The 20,061-nt window shown below is 38.4% G+C and overlaps 1 protein-coding gene across 1 annotated transcript in view; it reads right to left on the minus strand.

Moving 5' to 3' along the window:
• The window catches only part of ddx18 (DEAD (Asp-Glu-Ala-Asp) box polypeptide 18), a 28,025-nt gene that overhangs the window by 5,307 nt on the left and 2,657 nt on the right, over positions 1 to 20,061 (minus strand). The window contains exons 3-11 of the mRNA XM_078552404.1: positions 19,008 to 19,163; positions 17,650 to 17,785; positions 16,124 to 16,224; positions 15,203 to 15,402; positions 11,524 to 11,638; positions 10,246 to 10,385; positions 3,820 to 3,981; positions 1,888 to 2,040; positions 124 to 237 (exon numbers count right to left, since the gene is read on the minus strand). Coding sequence (XP_078408530.1) covers positions 124 to 237; positions 1,888 to 2,040; positions 3,820 to 3,981; positions 10,246 to 10,385; positions 11,524 to 11,638; positions 15,203 to 15,402; positions 16,124 to 16,224; positions 17,650 to 17,785; positions 19,008 to 19,163 — 1,277 coding nt within the window. The remainder of the gene's footprint in view (positions 1 to 123; positions 238 to 1,887; positions 2,041 to 3,819; positions 3,982 to 10,245; positions 10,386 to 11,523; positions 11,639 to 15,202; positions 15,403 to 16,123; positions 16,225 to 17,649; positions 17,786 to 19,007; positions 19,164 to 20,061) is intronic.

Raw genomic sequence — 20,061 nt, forward strand, 5'->3', positions numbered from 1 at the left:
TTTCTAAATCAGAAGCAAAAATTCTGAATTACTTAATTACTATCAAAATTTCTAACTAGCTAACCTTCTAATCTTGAATTAAATCTCATCAATCATCTGTGGGCAAAAACAAACAACAATTACCCTGGCCTGTTTGAGATAACGAAGGAAACCCAGTTCTTCTGCTCTCAGAATAAGTAATGCATGTCCTCGTGCATTAATTCCTCGTGCAGTCCTACCCACACGGTGGATATATTCCTAGTAGGATAATGAAATGTTAGTACATAATGAACTTTAATTTGGGTAGAAGTACAGCATACATCTTTCCAGCAAAAGCTGCATAAAAATGTTCATCTCCATACTGTTAATAGTCAAAATAAAAAAAGGTGAAGCTGTCAACATTCAAAACCAACAAATATTTAACTCAATTTAAAATGGAATTCCTTTGTTTTTGTCTTGTTGTGACCAAGGCAGTTTTAAAGGATCACATATTAGCCTCATAAGGATGCATTAGGACAGAGGTCTAAAAGCATGATCAAAGAGGTAGGTTTTAAGCAGCACTTTAGGTTTTAAGCAGCACTTTAAAGGAGATAGGAAAGCTTTAGAGACGGAATTACAAAGCTTAGGACCTTGGCAGCTGAAGACACATCCGGTAATGGTGAAGAGACTAAAATCTGGGACGCACGCGAGGCCAGAATTGAAGAGATCCAAGAGGATTGCAGGATGGAGAAGGGTACAGAGATAGGAAGGGGCAAGGCCATGGAGGGATTTGAAAACAAGGATGAGAATTTTAAAATTGAGGCATTGCTGGACCATAAGTCAATGTAAGTTTTATCGGGAAGCAGTATTATCACAAAAGTGGTATTGTTGCTGGACTAGTATTCCAGAGACCCAGGGTAATGCTCTGGGGACCGGGGTTCGAACCCCACCTCAGCAGATGGTGAAATTTGAATCAAATTAAAATCTGGAATTAAAAGTCTGATGATGACCATGAAACCATGTTGATTGTTGTAAAAACCCATCTGGTTCACTAATGTCCTTTAAGGAAGGAAACCTGTTGTCCTTACCTGGTCTGGCCTACATGTGACCCCAGGCCCACAGCAATGTGATTGACTCAAGCGCCCTCTGGACAAGAGCAATTAGGGATAGACAATAAATACTGCCTAGCCAGTACAACCACATCCCATGAACAAATAAAAAAAAGGTGCTCAGGTTTATGTGGGTGGAAAATGGGAGGCTGGTCAGGTGAACATTGGAAGACTCAAATTTAGAGATAACAAAGACATTATAATGGAAATTGCCAATTTAAACTTGTTATCCTATCACTATCTCTACTTCTCATCGGAGTGTCAACCATTACAACCTTTTCAGCCAATGGTCTATTTACTTGCACTTGTCCCTACTTTCAAATGATTAGGAACAAGAAAGTAGTATAGCGGTTATGTTACTGAACTAGTAATCCAGAGAATGGGAGTTCTGAGAATAGTAGTCTGAGAATCTGAATTCTGTTTTGAAAATAGTATGGAAATAAGTGATCATGAAGTTGCTGAATTGTCATAAAAACTCAACTAGCTTATCAATCTCCTTTGGTAAGCCTACCATCCTTATCCGGTTTAGCTTAGATGTGACTCCAGTCCCGCACCAATGGTTAACTGTAGGCTAAGGAGGCTGTCTTCAACAAATAGGTCAGAACAGCAGCGCACTCGCAGGCCATATTGTTTTGAATAAAAGTTATTTTGTGTTTAAATAAACATTTAATCAGGTCCATTCAAATGTACTTCACATTTGGAGGAAGCTAACGGGCTTGAAGCTCTTTGACATATGAATAAACCTGGGGAGAAAGCTGCTAACAAGCTTTAGAATTAGTACGCTAACTTTAGTGTTCATTTTATAATGGAAATATTATACCTTTGGATCATCGGGTGGGTCATACTGTACAATCCAATCTACCTCAGGAATATCAAGCCCTCTGGCAGCGACATCGGTACACAGCAGTATTCCATCGTTTGCATTACAGAACTGGAAGAAGGTGGATGTACGTTTTGCCTGCTTTTGCCTTCCCTAAAAATATTGAGCAAAGAAAATTCAGAGAAACAATTAAGATAAGTGATTTGCATTTGGATATTCAAAACATTCTGTAAACTGAATTATGGAATGTTTTTAGTAACCATTAATTACACAGAATTTGAGCCCATAATCTAGGTAGACACTTCAGTGCCTGAGAGTGATGCAAAGTTGGTACCATATTTCAGATGAAAAATTAAACCAGCATCTCCTCCTTCAGGTCCATGTTAAAAAAAATCATTTGGCGCTATCTTTGGCACTATTCAAAGAAATGCAAGAGCACTCTGTTACCTGGCCAACTGGGATGCTCCAAGTGCTGCACAGCCCAATGATGTGAAAGGCATTTCATAAATGAGGGATTCAGTTTTCAGGAAAATGAGTTCAAACCCTTACTCTAGCCTACATCCAAATCTAGGCCCATGCTACGTCATCACCCAATTGCAACTAAAACCTGGTAACTCCTTACCAGGACCACAACAGATGGTTTTTTTAATTCATTCATGGCATGTGGGTGTCACTGGCTAGGCCAGCATTTATTGCCCATCCCTAATTGCCATTGAGAAGGTGGTGGTGAGCTGTCTTCGTGAATCGCTGCAGTCTATGTGGTGTAGGCATACCCACAGTGCTGTTAGGGAGGGAGTTCCAGGATTTTGATCCAGCGACAGTGAAGGAACAGCAATATATTTCCAAGTCAGGATGGTGAGTGGCTTGGAGGGGAACTTCCAAGTGGTGGTGTTCCCATGCGTCTGCTGCCCTTTTCTTTCAAGACGGTGGTGGTCATGGGTTTGGAAGGTGTTGTCTAAGGAGCCTTGGTGAGTCCCTGCAGTGCATCTTGTAGATGGTACACACTGCTGCCACTGTGCATCGGTGGTGAAGGGAGTGAATGTTTGTGGATGGGGTGCCAATCAAGCTGGCTGTTTTGTCCTGGTGGTGTTGAGTTTGTCAAGTGTCGTTGGAGCTGCTCTCATCCAGGCAAGTGGAGAGTATTCCATCACACTCCTGACTTTTGCCTTGTCGATGGTGGAGAGGCTTAAATAACAGATAGTAATAAAATGTCACCTGCCAGCATCATCCACGCATCTTAATTCTTAAAAAAAAAAGTTCAGATAAAGCAACATAGACAAGTTTTTTTCTAAACAAATGAAAATTTTGCAGCCAAGTATACAGTCAATGGATAGTTCAGAAATGTAATTTTTTTAAACATGTTCTATAAAATATAGTTATTTTCTCCAGGTAACCAGCTAGAAAATCACTACTACCATAAAGGAGAAGAACTGAAACTATTCCATATATTCCATTACCTATTTTGGTGTGTTTGATACAAAACGCAGTAGCATTCATATTCAAAGTTATCCGATGTAGTCAAGACACAAGAGAGATCCCATCTCCTGTCGTTCAGCAGGTTTGATCATTGATCAGCTGAATCGTATACAGCAAGGGAGGCTCAAGGCCAATGCCTCTTCTGTGCTAAGTTAGTTGATCTTAGTGCCATCACTAGGACTATCATAAATAGCCTTAAATGCCCAACCATTAGGGAGGAGAAAATAGGCTAGAGTTCCCACTCTTGATCGCTATCTAGTGACTATGCTGAAAGCATAGCTGAGTATACCAGGATCAAGCATATTGAAATTTCTCGTGATTTTTAAATAACCTGCACACAACACTCATCACCATGGCTCATATGTGAATAATGGCTAGTTGGATTTAAAACCATACCCCAGCAACAATATCAGATATGAAATGGGGAGAAAATTGGCAAGTTTTTTTTTTACTCACATGAATTGCCATAACAGGCAGGTCAATGTAGTTCAAGAGCTCATAGTGATATTTCACAGACATACATGAAGAGAAGAAAACCATGAGCTTCTTCTTACGGTTCTTCTTTAGAAAAGTGAAGAGCAAGAGGAATCTTTTCTCAGATGGGCAAACTACATAACCCTAAAAAAGAAGATAAATCAGTCAGGATATAATTAAATATTGCACCTGAACTATACATCCTTTTGCAAGTAAAATAGTGAAATTTTGTATCTGGGTCAAAAGACCATCAATTTGTTCTTTGTCAGGCCCCTCTGGCACTCCTCTTCACCACCATTATTCAGAAATTTTGTATAGTGAACAACGCACCAGTCTTTTTAAAATTGTGAAATTACTGGTATATTTAAAGGTGACCAGTTTTAATTATTCCACCTCATGGGAAAACTTGAAATTTGCGGTGGGGGGGGGGGAATTCATTTTTGGTTAAGTTACAACAGTTAAATGAGCTCGGTTTTCTTCTTAAATTCTTTCTTTAATGGATGTGGACATCGCTGGCCTATATCTATTGCCCATCCCTAATTGCCACATCTGAATGTCTTGCTAGGCCATTTCAGGGAGCAGTTAAGAATCAACCACTTTGCTGTGGGTCTGGAGTCACATGTAGACCAGACCAAGTAAGGATGGTAGATTTCCTTTATTTTAATTAATTGCATTTAAATTCCACCAGCTACCGTGATGGGATTTGAACTTGTGTCCCCAGTCCATTAGCCTGGACTTCTGGATTGCCAATCCAATGGCATTACTACCATGCCGCTATCTCTCCCAATATAGTGATTATTATGGATTGACCTCCGTGACAGTTAGCTATTAGAAGATTAAAGTTGTTCTATAAAACAGATTAGTGAAAATGTAAATCATGAGATATAATTATTGGAAAAAATTCTCAGATACAGTACAAATACTGTTAAAAAAACAAGGACAATCAGCATGGGTTTGTTAAGGGAAGCTTGTGTCTGACTAAGCTGACTGAATTTTTTTTTGAGGTGACAGGGAGAGGTTATGGGGGTTTGATGCAGTTTAGACAGATTTTAGAAAAGCTTTTTGACAAGGATCCACATGTCAGACTGGTCAGAAAATAAAAAAGCTCATGGATCCAAGGGAATCCAAAATTGGCTCACTGACAGGAAGCTGGAAGGCTGCTTCCAGTGAGGTTCCACAGGCCTCAGTACTAATATATATCAATGATTTAAACTTAAATGTGAGGGGCACGATTAAGAAGTTTGCAGAAGATATGAAAATTGGCCATGTAGCTGATAGTGAAGGAAGTTATAGACTGCAGGAAGATATCAATAGATTTGTCCCCTGGGCAGAAAAGTGGCAGAATTCAATCTAGCTAAGTGTGATGTAGTATATTTTGGGAGGACAAACAAGGCAAGGGAATACACAATAAATGGTAGGTTTCTGGGACGTTTAGAGGAAGAGAGGGGCCTTGGATTGCATGCCCACCAGATCCTTGAAGGTAGCAGGACAGGTAATACAAGGATAGGAAGAAGGCCTTCAGGATACTTTTCATTATTTGGCGGAGGCAGACAGCACAAGTGCAAGAGGTTATGCTAGAATTGTATAGAACATAGCTAGAGTGCTGCACATATTTCTGGCCACCACATTACAGGAAGGATGTGATCTCACTAGAGCAGGTATAAAGGAGATCTTCGAGGATGTTGCCAGGAATGGAGAATTTTACCCATGATGGCTGGCTTTGTTTCCTTGAGAACAGGGGCTAAGGGGAAATGAGGCATACAAAATTGAGGTGCTAAGATAGGTCCTTCCTATCCACTCTAATTCCATTAGTAGAGGGAGGTCAACAAACAGGACCATACATTTAATGTATTTTGTAGAGGGAATTGAGGAGTAAATTTTTCATCTAGAGGGTGGTGGAGTCTGAAAGTCACTGCCTGAAAGGCTGGTAGAGACACAAACCTTTATCATATTTAAAAAAGACTTGGATATGCACTCTAGATTTCACAAACCAGAGGGCTATGGACCAGGAGCTGGAAGATGGGATTAGGCTGGATAACTTTTTTTGGCTGGTATGAATACAATGGGCTAACTGGCCTCCTTCAGAGCCATTAATATTTTTATGATTCTATAATGACATATGGAAAGGACAGTGTATTGGGAATGGAATATTTGCAGTAGGATAACACACAGAAAGATGAATGCATTCATCACTCAATTATCCCCCACCTTCCATGCAAAAACACAAATCTTCAAAAAATATATATTTTTCATAATAAACATGCTTAATTCACATCAACATAATGTAATCCAAAACACACCAAAATAGTGTGTGTTCTGGATGCTAAACAAAAAGTTGTTTTAGATAAACATTTGACATAAATTTTCTAGAACACAAAGTGATACATGATTTAGAAATTGAACATTTTTGACTTACCAGGGTACATTTTCCAACTGAAAATTTTATTTCATTTTATCTTTAGAGGATACTGTAGGCTGGATAATTGAGGCAATTGTGGATTTTATGAACAGCTGCAATTCCGCTTTAAGCCTGCTGATGGTACTGTTGGGCTTGCTAAACCACTGCTCAATCGGCAGGCACAATAGCACTGAAGCTACTGTTGTAACTGGGAAATTAATGAGCTACTTCATGTGACCAGATAAAATTGAGACGACAAGCAGTAACAAAAGGTTGCAAGTCAGGTACATCATAAAGTAGTTAGTTTATGGCTTTTAATAGTCTGTGAGCAGGTTTATTCTCTCTTAAAAAAAAATCTAGAAAATGGTAAGAAATAGCTGAACAATAAACAAAATTAGGCTGTAAAGAGGCATGAGAGAGAGAGAGAGCATGCCAATATACTGGCTAGAAGATGAAACAGACATGAGAGTGGCATGACAAAAGCAAAACACTGCAGGTACTGGAAATCTGAAATAAAATCAAAGTGATGGAAAAAAAAAACTTAGGTCAGGCAGCAGCTGTAGAAAGAGGAACAGGTTTAACATTTCAGGTCGATGACATTTCATCAGAAAAATGGAGGAGACAGGCAAGATGCTGGAGCCAAAGTTCAAACCAAACAGAAGATGAGATATTGTTCATCAAGTGTGTTAGAACACAATTGCCAAAGATAGAAATGTCAGACTGGGAACTCATGAGGCAAGCTGCAAGGCAGTCAAGAATCTTGTTAAAGGATAGCAGAGATGCTTAGCAAAATGCTCTCCCCAGTGTAGAGAATACTGCATTGCAAACATGAAGAAATACAAATAAATTGCCAGAGAAATTATCTTGGCTCAGAGGATCAAAATGTAGAATCAGTTTCGGTGGAGGTAGGAAATAGCAAAGGAAAGTTGTCATTGATGGGAGTGGTTTATAGGCCCCATGCCAGTAGCTACACTGTAGGACAGAGTATAAATCAAGAAAAAATGGGGGCTTGTAAGAAAGCTACTGAAATAATTGGAGATTTTAATCTTCATATAGATTGGATGAATCAAATTGGCACAGGTACTCTGGAGGATGAGTTCAGAGAGTGTAGTCAGGACAGTTTCTTAGAACAGTGTGTTCTGGAACCAACCAGGGAACAGGCTGTTTTAGAGCTGGTAATGTGTTATGAGACAGGATTAATTACCTCATAGTAAAGGATCTTCTAGGTAAGAGTGGTCATAACATGAATTCCAACTTCAGTCTGAGAGTGAGAAATTTGTGTCTGAAACTAGTGGCTTAAACTTAAATAAAGGCAAACAAGGGGATAAAGAAAGAGTTGGCTACATGGAATGGGAAAGTGAGTTAAAAGGTAAGATGGTAAAGAAGCAGTGCCAGACATTTAAGAAGAAATTTTATATCCCTCAACAAAGATATGTTCCATTGTGAAAGAAAATGCTACAAGAAGGATGCATCATCCATGGCTAACTAAATAATTTAAGGATGGAATCAATGAAAGATGTACAATGCTGCAAAGATTGGGAAAATTTTAGAAACGAAAGGATTAAAAAAATTGAGGGAGAAATTAGAGTATAAGAGAAGACTAGCAAGAAGTATAAAAAACAGGCAGTAAAAGCTTCTATAAGTATAACAAAGGGTAGCTAAAGTAAGTGTGAGGTTGAGACTAGGGAATTAATAATGGGAAACAAGGAAATGACAGAAACTGAAGAAGTATTCTGCATGTCTTCACAGTGGAAGACACAGAAAGCAATCCAAGAACAGTAGAAAATCAAGAGGCAAAAAGGAGCAAGGAACTTAAAACAAATCAGAATCACTAGAGAAAAAGTACTAGGAAAGCTAATGGGACTAAAAGCTGACAAGTCTCCTGGATCTGATGCCTTGCATCTTAGGGTCTTAAAGGAAGTGGCTGCAGAGATAGCAAATTCATTGGTTATAATCTTCCAATTCCCTGGATCCCGGAAAGGTCCCAGTGGATTGGAAAACCGCAAACTTAACACAATTATTCAAAAATGGAGGGAGAGAAAAAGTAGGAAACTATAGCCAATTCATCTAACATCAGTCATTGGGGAAATGTTAGAATGCATTATTAACAACTTAGTAGCAGGACATTTAGAAAATCATAATACAATCAGGCACAGTCAACATGGTTTTGAGAAAGGGAAATCATGTTTAACAAATTTATGAGAGTTCTTTGAGGATATAACAAGCAGGATGGATAAAGGGTAATTTAGATAAAGGGTAAATTTAGATTTCCAAAAGGCATGCTTTAAGGTGCTATATAAAAAGTTACTGCACAAGACAAGATCTCATGGTGTTGGGGGTGATATGTTAGCATGGATAGAGGATTGGCCAACTAACAGGAAATAGAGTGTCAGGATAAATGGGTCATTTTCAGTTTGGCAAATTGTAACTAGTGGAGTGCTACAGGGATCAGTGTTGGGCCCTCAATTATTTATGATTTATATTAATGACTTGGATGAGGGACAGATGGCACTATAGCCAACTTTGCTGAAAATACAAATAGGTAGGCAAGCAAGTTGAGGAGGATACAAAAAGTCTGCAAAGAGATATAGGTAATTTGAGTGGGCAAAAATGTGGCAGGAGTATAATCTGGGAAAATGTGAGGTTGTCCACTTTGGCAGGAAGAATAGAAAAGCAAAATATTATTTAAACGTAAAGAAACTGCAGAATGCTGCAGTACAGAGGGATCTGGGTATCCTTGTACACAAATCACAAAATGTTAGCATGCAGGTACAGCAAGTAATTAGGAAGGCAAATAGAATGTTGGCCTTTTTGTAAGGAGTATTGAATATAGAAGTAGGGAAGTCTTGCTACAGCTGTACAGGGCATTGGTAAGAATGCACCTGGAGTACAGCGTGCAGGCTTGGTTTCCTTACTTAAGGAGGGATATATACAAGCATTGGAAGCTGATCATAGAAGGTTCACTAGGTTGATTCCTGGGATGAAGGGATTGTCTTTTGAGGAAAGGCTGAGCACGTTGGGCCTATACTCATGGAGTTTAGAACAATGACAGGTGATCTTATTGAAACATAAGATTCTGAGGGGTCCTACAAAGGAAATACTGGATGTTTCCTTTTGTGGGGGAATCTAGAACTAGGAGGCACAGTTCAAAAATAAGGGATCTACCATTTAAAAAAGAGAGGAGATGGAATTTCTTCTCTCAGAGGGCCTTTAATTTTTGGGATTTTCTTCTGCAGAGAGCAGTGAAATTTGGGTCATTGAATGTATTCAAGTCTGAGTTAGACAGAGTTTTGATTGTCAAGGGAGTCAAGGGTTATGGGCACAGGCAGGAAAGTGGACTTAAGGACAATCAGCTATGCTCTTATCAAATGGAGGCTGGGCTCACTCAACAGGCTGAACAGCCTACTCCTATTTACGATTTTATGGTTCTCATTAACGACCTGTGGAGGTACAAATCTAAAGCTTTTGCACTGACTACACTTGCCTTGTAAAATGTGAGGTGGTGGTTGGAACATATCGTGAAAGGAATCGACTCTTTAGACAGTTTTAGAAGACCTTCACAGGAAGAGAGAGAAGTAGCAAGGCAAAGTTTTTGAAAAGCACCAAAGAGCAAGGGCATAGTTAGCCTCTGAAGGCCGAGCACAAAACGAGGTTATGGACAGGAGTCAAAAACAAGAGAATTAGCTTGAGAGATTATATAGAGTCTAGTATGAACAACTTATTAAACAGCAAATCTACCTCTTTTCAGAAGATCACAAAACTAAGGTGGTCTGGCATTGTGGATCAAGGTCCAGAGTATTTCTCTCTGCAACACAAATCTGCTCACCATTTTCAACTGTTTTGACAAGTAAATCACAAATGAATCTCAAAAAAAAACATTGCATTTTGAACTGTAGTATGTTAAATGTAGCCCCAGTAATTTGAAAAATTTTGTCATGTGTATATTTATTTGATTAATGATCCAATATGCAAATACAAGCAAAAACTGAAAAATAAGGAATTCACCTCACCTGCTCAAGGCCTTCTACAGTTGCAGTTTCTTTGTCGTCATCAACGCCAACATACAAAGGTTCTTTCTTCAGTGAGATTTTAGCTAAATCTTCCACTTTACGAGTTTGTGTTGCAGAGAAAAGCATAGTTTGCCGCCGCTCTGTAAAGGTTATATAAAAGTTACTTAGCATTAGTTTCCTTTTGTTTCAAATACCTCCACTTTCTAGTGATTTTTTTTTCAATTGCTAATATTAGTGAAAAGGTAGATGTATTTTGCCACCAGTCAGCAAAGTAAAATATACGTCCCAGTATTAAATTAGAATCAATGTTCATACCTGAGAAATATTAATGAAGGTCAGAACTAAATAAATTTAAAAGATAGTTTATGAAGTGTTTCCATAAACTGTCAAAAGCATTTGCTGTTAATTGCTGGGGAGGATTGGGAAAAAAGTCCTTGTACTAATGCCCCTGGATCACTCCATTTCTTTTCCTGACTGGTGTAGCTACTGAGCTTGCTAAATTAGTGCAGCCTCTAGTTTTGTAGAACTTTTTTTTAGGCCTTGAAGGCAAATAATAGCAAATCTTCAAACAGGAAACTAAAAATCTGCAAACTAGGGAAGAGATGGAGATAGAATTTTGTTTCTTCTGGTGATTCCAACTGATAAGTACATGCTACGATGGCAGTTGAAGACTCCCACGCTTGTATAGTTTGCTTGCATTCAGCATCAAGGGAATAGGAATAAGGCAATGAATAAAATAGCAAACGCACCGAATACTCAGCAAAGTGTGATGAAACAGACCTGACAGGAAAGAATCCACACAATTACCTTAAGAACAGGCACTAAAGCTTTATAAAGTACAACCCACCACTATTTTTAAGGAAGCATAACTTGCCAAATTTAAAGACTGTTAATCAGTACAGTACAGTATAATCAAAATGAAAGCAGGTAAGTACATACCATACTTTGAATATTTAAAAATCTAAATTAGTTGATATACATAATAGATTAGGGATTTTCATAATGAACAAGCTAGATTCTAACATGATGGTAAATAATTTAATGTGATTGCAAACAATCTGAGGCTACATGAACACAAACAATTTATCTAAAATTGCAAATTCAGTCATCAATGATAAGGTCTTAATTTATCATGACCAGAATGGTGAAAATCAATTTGAAATGGAAAATATTTAGTATTGTATTTCTGGGATCTTGAAAAAAGTGGTTATGATTATGTTAATACATTGCACTCATCTTTCCAGTAAAGTATAAAATAAAATGACTGCATTCACGCACTTGGCAGAAGTCTGATGATCTGTTTCAACTCCTCTTCAAATCCCACTTCTAGGATACGATCCGCTTCATCTATTACCAGGCACTGCAGGTTCTTGTACATAAACCCTGGTGTGTTCTGCCAAGGGAAGATTAGTAAATTAAGATCATACATTCAGTCTCATGACATCCAAATAATTCTCACACACTGACTCAAATAGAAGATTTTTCAATCTCAATTATCTGAACTTCTTTTCCCATTCTTTATGAATTTTTCCAAGAACACCATAAGCACAGAAACAAAATGAGGCAGAGGTTTAAAAACAGCTAAGGCAAACACTGTAGATCCATTACGTATGATGTGAAGTTGAGAAGAAATGTTTTGTTCAACAAGAAAGGAATTAATGTGATTTGAAAACATCTAGATTATAAATTCCAGGTCTAGGTAAATGTTTCCAACCCAGAAAAAAAACAGCCAAGTGAAACAATTACCAGAAACAAATATTAGGGAATATAGGATTTAGGAACACGAGTAGGCCATTATACAAAAAAAAAACCCAGCACAAGGACAAAGGAATAAAGGTAGCAAGAAGATATGCCTAAAGTATTGCCTACCACACATGGCGATGAAATAACCAGGAGCACAGGTTAATTCCTATTAAAAGCCCAAGCACAGACACCTAAAATCTACCACAAAAATCTGTTCTGATTGCAATACTTCAAAAAGAGAGATCACAGTGACTCGAATTTGATGTGGTTCGAAGTGAAGAGCATCAATTATATTTCCAGATCAGTTTAATCTTCTCAGCATTTGAATCCCAAAAACCATGTTCATAGCACAGTTTAGCACAAACAGCAAATATGCTCTAAAGATACCAAGCAGACCAATTTGATGACAAACAAAATCCTACAATAACTTACAGGAAATGCTGGAATGAGCAGTTTAAATCGTCAATCCTGGCGTGATCTTAATATCTCTTAAAATCATAGCTGTGAACTATTGCATTATAGACAAAATCCAAAATTATGAGATCGTTGGGTCCCAGTAGCCTCACTGATATTTCTCAAGCCCAAAAGAATTCCGACAATGCACCAACAACCTGCATTTATATCGTGCCTTTAATATAGTAAAGGGTTGCAAGGTGCTTTACAGGGGTGGTATGAAACAAAATTTGGCAACTGGCTACATAGGAGCTACTAGGACATACGGCTACAGGAACAGGTCATTTAGCCTTTTAAGATTGCCTGCCGCCATTCAATGAGATCATGGCTGCTCTATGATCTAACTTCACATGCGTGTCTTTTCCCCACATCCCTTAACACATTTGATAAATTTTTATTAGCCAATCTCACATTTAAAATAAATAATTGACCTAGCATCAATTGCTGTTTGTGGAAAAGAATTCAAAACTTCCACTACCTTGTGTGCAGAAGTGTTTCCTAAAGTCATTCTTGAAATATCTGGCTCTAACTTTTAGACTATTTCTCCTAGTCCTAGACTTCTCAAACGGCAGAAATAGTTTCTATCTACCCTATTTGCTCCTGTTAATTTCTTGAAAACTTCCAATCAAATCACTCCTTAACCTTCTAAATTCCAGGGCCTACAACCCTAGTATTTGTAATCCCTCCTTGCAATTTAACCCTCCAAGTCCAGGTGTAATTCTGTTAAACCTACACTGCACTCCCTCCAAGGACAACATATACCTAGGCTTTGTATAACTGAAATATGACTTCTATCACCTTGTATTCTAGTACTCTAGATATAAAGATCAGCATCCCATTAGCCTTTATGATTACTTTCTATACCTGTTCATGACATTTCAACGATCTGTGTACCTGGATCCACTAGTCTCTTTGGAGTCCACCATTTCTAGCTTTACATAATTTACATGATTCTAATCTGGCTCAAAAGTGTAAGGAATAAGCTATAAACTTCAGAAAGCACCCAGCTCTATCCTTGTTAGGTCCAAACAGATGACCTCACAATTGCCTACACTGAAGTCTGCTTGCTCCAGTTTTATCGATTGTTATGATCTCCACAGAGACCGATAATGCTTAAAGGGAAATTTGAATTCCCAGTTATTAACTGAAAGAACTACAATCACAGAGTTGAATAAAATAAGTCAAAGTAAAAAAATAAAACAAATTTCAACATTGGCAACTGCTAGGAGACCCAAATCCAAGGCCTTAGCATGAATAAAAGCGCATCAGAATTGAACAAAGTCATAGGAGTCACCATTTCCCAGGCCAATAACATACCTCAGCCAGATTCCTTCTCCACAAATTGTCAGAGAGCTTTAACTCAATACTTGTTCAATTCATCCCCAACATACAGTTGGAAAAATATCTGGGAGTATCTTGGAAGAAGTACTCCCTTAGGAAATTAAGAAAAACATCTGCTGGAGAAGGAGAAATTGACAAATTGTCACCAGGTCTGATGACCTGTCCACAAAAACAGATAAGACTGCAAAAGCCCAGATGCTACATGATTAGAAAAGAGATTACAGATAAGAAAGAACCAACATCAACCAAGGTTTCTATTAGTTCACAAAGTAATCATAACCTAAACTGTTTGAGAAAAGAACACATGTTGAATGGAACACCTTTATAGTAGCTACCCAAGTCCAGGGACTTCTGGACAAAGAGTTTGATTGAGTGGAAGGTTTCAAAAACATACAAGTACATTTTGAAATATAAAAAGTTACAATTACAATAAATATAAAAAACAAACCCCATGAACATCTCAGATTCAGTCTCCAGGCTAGACTAAAAACCAGCTGGTCTCAGTCAACACAGCTGTCGGAACACAACTGCAGCAACTTTCAATTAGCAAAGTAATTCCTACTGGAAGTGCGCATCTGTGGACACTGGATGGTAATAGATTGGCCTCAGTTGCAATGTCCCCAAGATAAAATAGCATTCTGACACTCCCGTGTGTGCCAGTGTGCCAGATGGTGACCAGGGCTGGTGGAATTATTACAAAACCTAAATATTGCAGATGCTGGAAATACTCAGCAGGTCAGGCAGCACCCGTGGAGAGAGAAAGTTGATGACCTTTCATCATATCTGTTGAGAAATTATGAACCTGAAAGGCTAATTCTGCTTCTCTCTCCACACATACTGCCTGATCCACTGTGTATTTCCAGCGTTTTCTATTTGTGCAATTGTGGAACTCTCCCCATTAGGAGCCAATGCCATCAGAAGGGAGAAAATTTATGTATAAAAACATAAATGACTATTCAGGTTTAAAGAATAGATGAAATGTTGAACCATACTTAAGTTCCAGCCTTTGTCAGTGGTAACACTCTTGCCTGATTTAGACAGTTGCTAGTTCAAGTGCCATTCTAGAGGCTTGAGCATGCAATCGAGGCTGACACGCCAGTGAAGTATTGAGGAAGTGGTGTACTGTTGGGTGAAACATTAAATTGTGGGCCTATCTCTTGCCTAGGTGGACATTAAGATTTCATGACACAATTAATGAGTTGAGGAGTTCTCCTGGTGTCCTGGCTAATATTTATCTGTCAACCAACATCAATAAAACGGATTTGCTGATCCCGACTAATTGCACTTTATAGGCCATTCTAAAAATATATATAATGACTGTAAAGTGCTTTGTGGTGTCCTGAAGTCATGAAAGGTACTATGTGAATGCAAATCCTTTCTTATATGTTTATGGAAGGTTCAAGTGATAAATGCATAATACCTGCATATGATCCAGCAGTCTGCCTGGAGTTGCTATTATGATGTTGATTCCATTTGCCAATTTTTGTGCTTCTGCAGTTCTGTTGCTGCCTCCCATGAGTAAGCCATAAGTATGAACATGGTGTGTCATTAGTTCTTTCAGAACACCATATGTCTGCATGGCTAATTCTCGAGTTGGTGAGAGAACAAGGACACCCGTCCCTGAGAAAACAAGTTTATTTTCAATTACAGACCAAAACCTCAGCTTAGCTTTATGAACAATATCATTCATCTATTTCTGCTTCAAAATTAGAATGACTTTATTAGCAAAGAATTAACAATTTAATGGGGCTGAAGGGAAAGGAAGAGAAATCATCTCAAAACAAGCTCAATTAAGATACTTTATACTTTCACTGGATTTTTCCAATAGAATACATTTATAAAGTTTGAAATTAAGGTTAGCCAGAAATGAGCCAAAAATACTTTACACTCAAGTTAGATTTTCTTTCAGAAACAATTCCAGCCATTGATCAAATGAGTTTTTAAGATCAAATTACTGGACGTTGGATATCTGAAATAACAAAAAAATTTGCAAATGTTTGGCAGCATTTGGGGAGAGAGAACAGCAGAGTTAATGTTTCAGGTCTATGACCTCTTTTCAGTTCTGATGAAAGATTGCACACCTGAAATGCTAACTCTGTTTTTCTCTCTAAAGATGCTGCCAGACTTGGTAAGCACTTTCAGCATTTTGTTTTAATTAAAAGCATTATTTGCTATCATCTAAATGTATGAGCATATTGCTCCAAACACAAGAATCAAACATGCTATATTCAAATAATTAACATTAAAAATATAAATTAAAATAAAATGTGTCCAAGAGCGGATGGACATGTATCCAGCTTCAATCAATTAAAATAGTTAACAACTTGAGCCATTTGTTTACCGTTTCTGGGCATGAACTTAAGTTTGTAGATCAGTTCAATGGCAGGAATGAGAAATGCCAATGTTTTCCCACTGCCTGTCTTAGCAGCAGCCAAAATATCCCTAAAAAAGATACAGAAAGGGGGATTTAATTTTATAGCTTTGGTTGTAGTCTTCCTTCACACTTGTATTACCACCTCTATTGAAATATGTTGTGTGCAAGAAAACATGTCTTACAAATTTATATCCATTGACAGGGAACGTTTTTTTGAATTAAATGCTGTGAACAAAGATGACAACTCCAGAAAAATATAATTTACACTAATGTTTTAAAAGTAATAACATTCTCTCAACTCAGATTTTCTTTTCCTGCATCAACAATTCACATTTATAGAGTACCTTTAATGTAGAAAATGCCCCAAATGCTTCACAAAACTATCAAAAAATGGACACTAAGCCAAAGGAGATATGAGAAGGATGAGCAAAAACTCAAGTGATGGTTTTAAAGAGGCTCTTAAAAGAGGGAATCAGGAGGCAGAGGAGTTTGAGAAAATTCCAGAGTGATGGCCGCCAATGGGGCAAAAAGAGGGGAGCCCGCACAAGAGATCATTGGAATAGTTTTTGAGCAGGGGCTTTGAGGCTGCAGGGATTTCAAAGATAGGGAGCAGTGAGCCCATGACAGGGCTTAAAAGTACAAAGATGAGAATTTTTAATTTGATGCACTGATTTTGGAAGCCAAAGTAGCTCAGTGAATATGGGAGAGATGGGCAAGCAAATCTTTTTGTGGGATAGGGTATAAGCAGCAGAGTTTTGATTGCTGAATCTTAGAGGGTGGAGATAGGAAGGCAGGCCACAAGAACATAATCAAGACTGGTGTGACAAAAGCATGGATGAAGTTTCAGTAGCAGAGGTGAAGTAGGGGCGGAGGAGGAAGATGTATGGAAGTAGAAGTAAATGGTTTTTGTGATGGAGAGAATTATGGGCTTGGAAACTCCACTCAGAATCAAACAGGTTGTTGAGACTGCAAACAGACTGATTCAGCCTGAGACAGTAGCCAGGGAAAAGAACAGAATTGCTGGCTATGGTACTGAAATTGCAACAGGAACCAACTATGGTGGCTTCACTCTTCCCAGATGTTTAGATGTAGGAAATTGCAGATCAAAGGCTGGATGTTGGACTAAACTTGACAATAAAGAAGCGGCGGAGGAGTCAAGAATGGTGGAAAGGTAGAGGTGGATGTTATCAGCAAGTAGAAGTTCAATTGATGTCTGTGGATGAAATCTCCAAGGGACAGCAAATGAAAAAGAGTGCCATGGATAGATCCTTGGGGACCTCAGAGTAACAGTTTCTTCATCTCCACTTGCTGTGAAGGAGAGCTCAAAAGAGAGGTCTATCCTATGCTCCCTCCGACTGACTGCACCACTCAAATAAACTAAGTTATCCATCAGGATGACAAAATAGCATTGTGACAGGAGAAAACAATATATATGTCTTAAAAATCACAAAAAATATTAAGCATGTATTAAGTTTATGATCAACATAACTTACCTGCCCTCCAGCAAAGGTCGGATACTTTTCAGTTGTATGTCTGTCATATGAGTGAAGCTCATGTCAGAAATCCCTTTTAAAGTATTCTCACTAACCATGTCAGCCAAAGAAGAAAAAGCAGCGTCTTCGAAAGCCCCTGAACACAAACATGAAGTTAGCTAAAAGCATCACCTGAAGGGCCAGGTACTCAAACATCAGTGATACTCACCACACCTTTAGAATCAAATTTTGCTGAATAATTTCACAAAGCATAACCACTTCAACATATTAAAGTTCATAAATATTGACAAAGTTACAAAGTATTTATAGAATTTATAGAATTATAGTATTTACAGAAACAGGTCATTTGACCCAACAGGTCCATGCCAGTGTTTATTCTCCTAACCCTCTTTAGTTAACCCCATCAAGGACCAACTGCAATTGCCAATCATACACAAAAATATATTTTTCTATAATCAGGCTCATTTGCTTTCATTCACAATCTTTGTTTTTTTCAAATAACATTTAACTTTTGTACAGATTTAAAAAAACTGCTAAGCACCCAACTTCATTTCCTTGCCACAATGCACATTGGCAGTGTAAAGGGTTGCCTTTCCTCAAGTACTGTCCCTTTCAAAATTGCTGCCATCAACAAATCGACCCTGGCCCCTCAAATCCTCGCAACCTATGGTCCCATCTCCAATCTCCTTTTCCTTGTGGCCTTGAACAGGTTGTCACCTCCCAAATCAATGCCTATCTTTCTCACAAGTCCACATTTGAACCTCTTCAAAAATCGGGTTTCCAAACCGCCACAGCACTGCAACAGTTGTATTCAAAGACACAAATGACTTTCTGTAAATGACCGTGCAGCCCTTTTTGACGTCCCTGTAGCCATTGACATGGTTGCTCATGCACCTCTCCTCTACTGTCCAGCTGAGTGCAACTGCCCTCCCAATCTGTCCCACTTTTACCCATCCAAACGCAAGCAGACAATCTCTAGCAACAGGTTATTTCCCTGCTGTGCTCCTGGAGTCCCCGAGAATATATCCTAGGCCCCCTGCTGCTCCCTCATCGATGTGCTGCCCATTGGCGACATCGGCAAATCTGATTTATTTTTGGTATGAACTATAGTAAAACAGCTGGTTCTACCTCAGCACCACCACCACTCCTGACCAATCCACTAATACTTCTTGTCTGTCTGTTTATCCAACATTCAGTCCTGAAGAGCTGCAATTTGAACATACCAATGACGCACTTGATATGATGAGGAAGTACATGTATTCTGCTGGGAGATTTTGGTTGACATTATTCCAACTCATTTTCGTACACAGCAGCAGTGCAACAGCATTCTAAGGTTTAAATCTCAGAAATAGGTTTACCTGTCAACCCTAAAGGCAAAGTCAGCTCTCCATCATGTTCAGATTGCTCTTCATTTTCCTCATCCTTTTTATCCTGTTTCACTTCTAAGTCATCAGCTTTGTTCACTTCCAGCTCACCATCCTCCTTCGCTTCAACATTCTTTGGCTTTTTGATTTCTACAGTAAAAGAATAAACTAAGTTAAACTATGTCAGGCACGTTACATTGCCAACATTAAAATGAATTCTCATTTTCAATGCTGTAAACAATTTAATGGGTCATTATTGTCTCTATAAAGGTGCGGTTGTATTGCTGTTTTTCATCAAATCAAAGTAGCTTTGGCTGTACATCGATACAAATGTGCAAGTCCAACCCCTGCATCAGAAATGTTGGCGCTCTCTCCTGACTGGAATCAAAGTCTGCAACAACATCTGTACTCTGCTTTCCAAACTACTGATTTCTGCAAATAGTGCAGCATAACTATAAAATATATTTAGGAGTGTGTGTCTGTATAAAAACTCACTTTCCCTAATGAACTGAGTTAGCAAAATGGTTCAATGAGTATCAAACATATCAAGGTCACATGCTGCACAGGTAAATACATTGAAATATTCTTGTACTGTACCTAAATAATGTACTTTGACCACAAATCAGAGCTAGGAGATAGTTTCAATTTGCCAAAACAGCCATCGCTGTGGCTTGAATGCCAAATTAGGTGCAGCTTTGTGCCCTAATCCTAAATTCTGTAGGCAGCGCATTGAGATTAACCAAATATGTTTCATATGGAACCCTGACTGTTGTCAGAGGTGACTTTTTGATTCCATTTGACACCATCTCAACTTGAAAATGAAAGGCACAGGGTGCTAATAAGGCATCACCCAGTTCTGTCCAAAACATGTACTTACTGAAGCTTAATTGTGAAAATTGAAACCTAATTATACTATCTTGACAAGAGCTCCAACATCTCCATGTGAACTAATAACTTAATCTCAAATCAAGATGCCGAGTTTTCCATCTATGTGGCATTCCACACAGGAGCCAAGACCAAGTGAAGCCTTCCAGTAATAGGGTTGCAG

Source organism: Cetorhinus maximus, chromosome 11 (assembly GCF_964194155.1).
Source record: "Cetorhinus maximus chromosome 11, sCetMax3.hap1.1, whole genome shotgun sequence".
NCBI classification, from domain to species: Eukaryota; Metazoa; Chordata; class Chondrichthyes; order Lamniformes; family Cetorhinidae; genus Cetorhinus; species Cetorhinus maximus.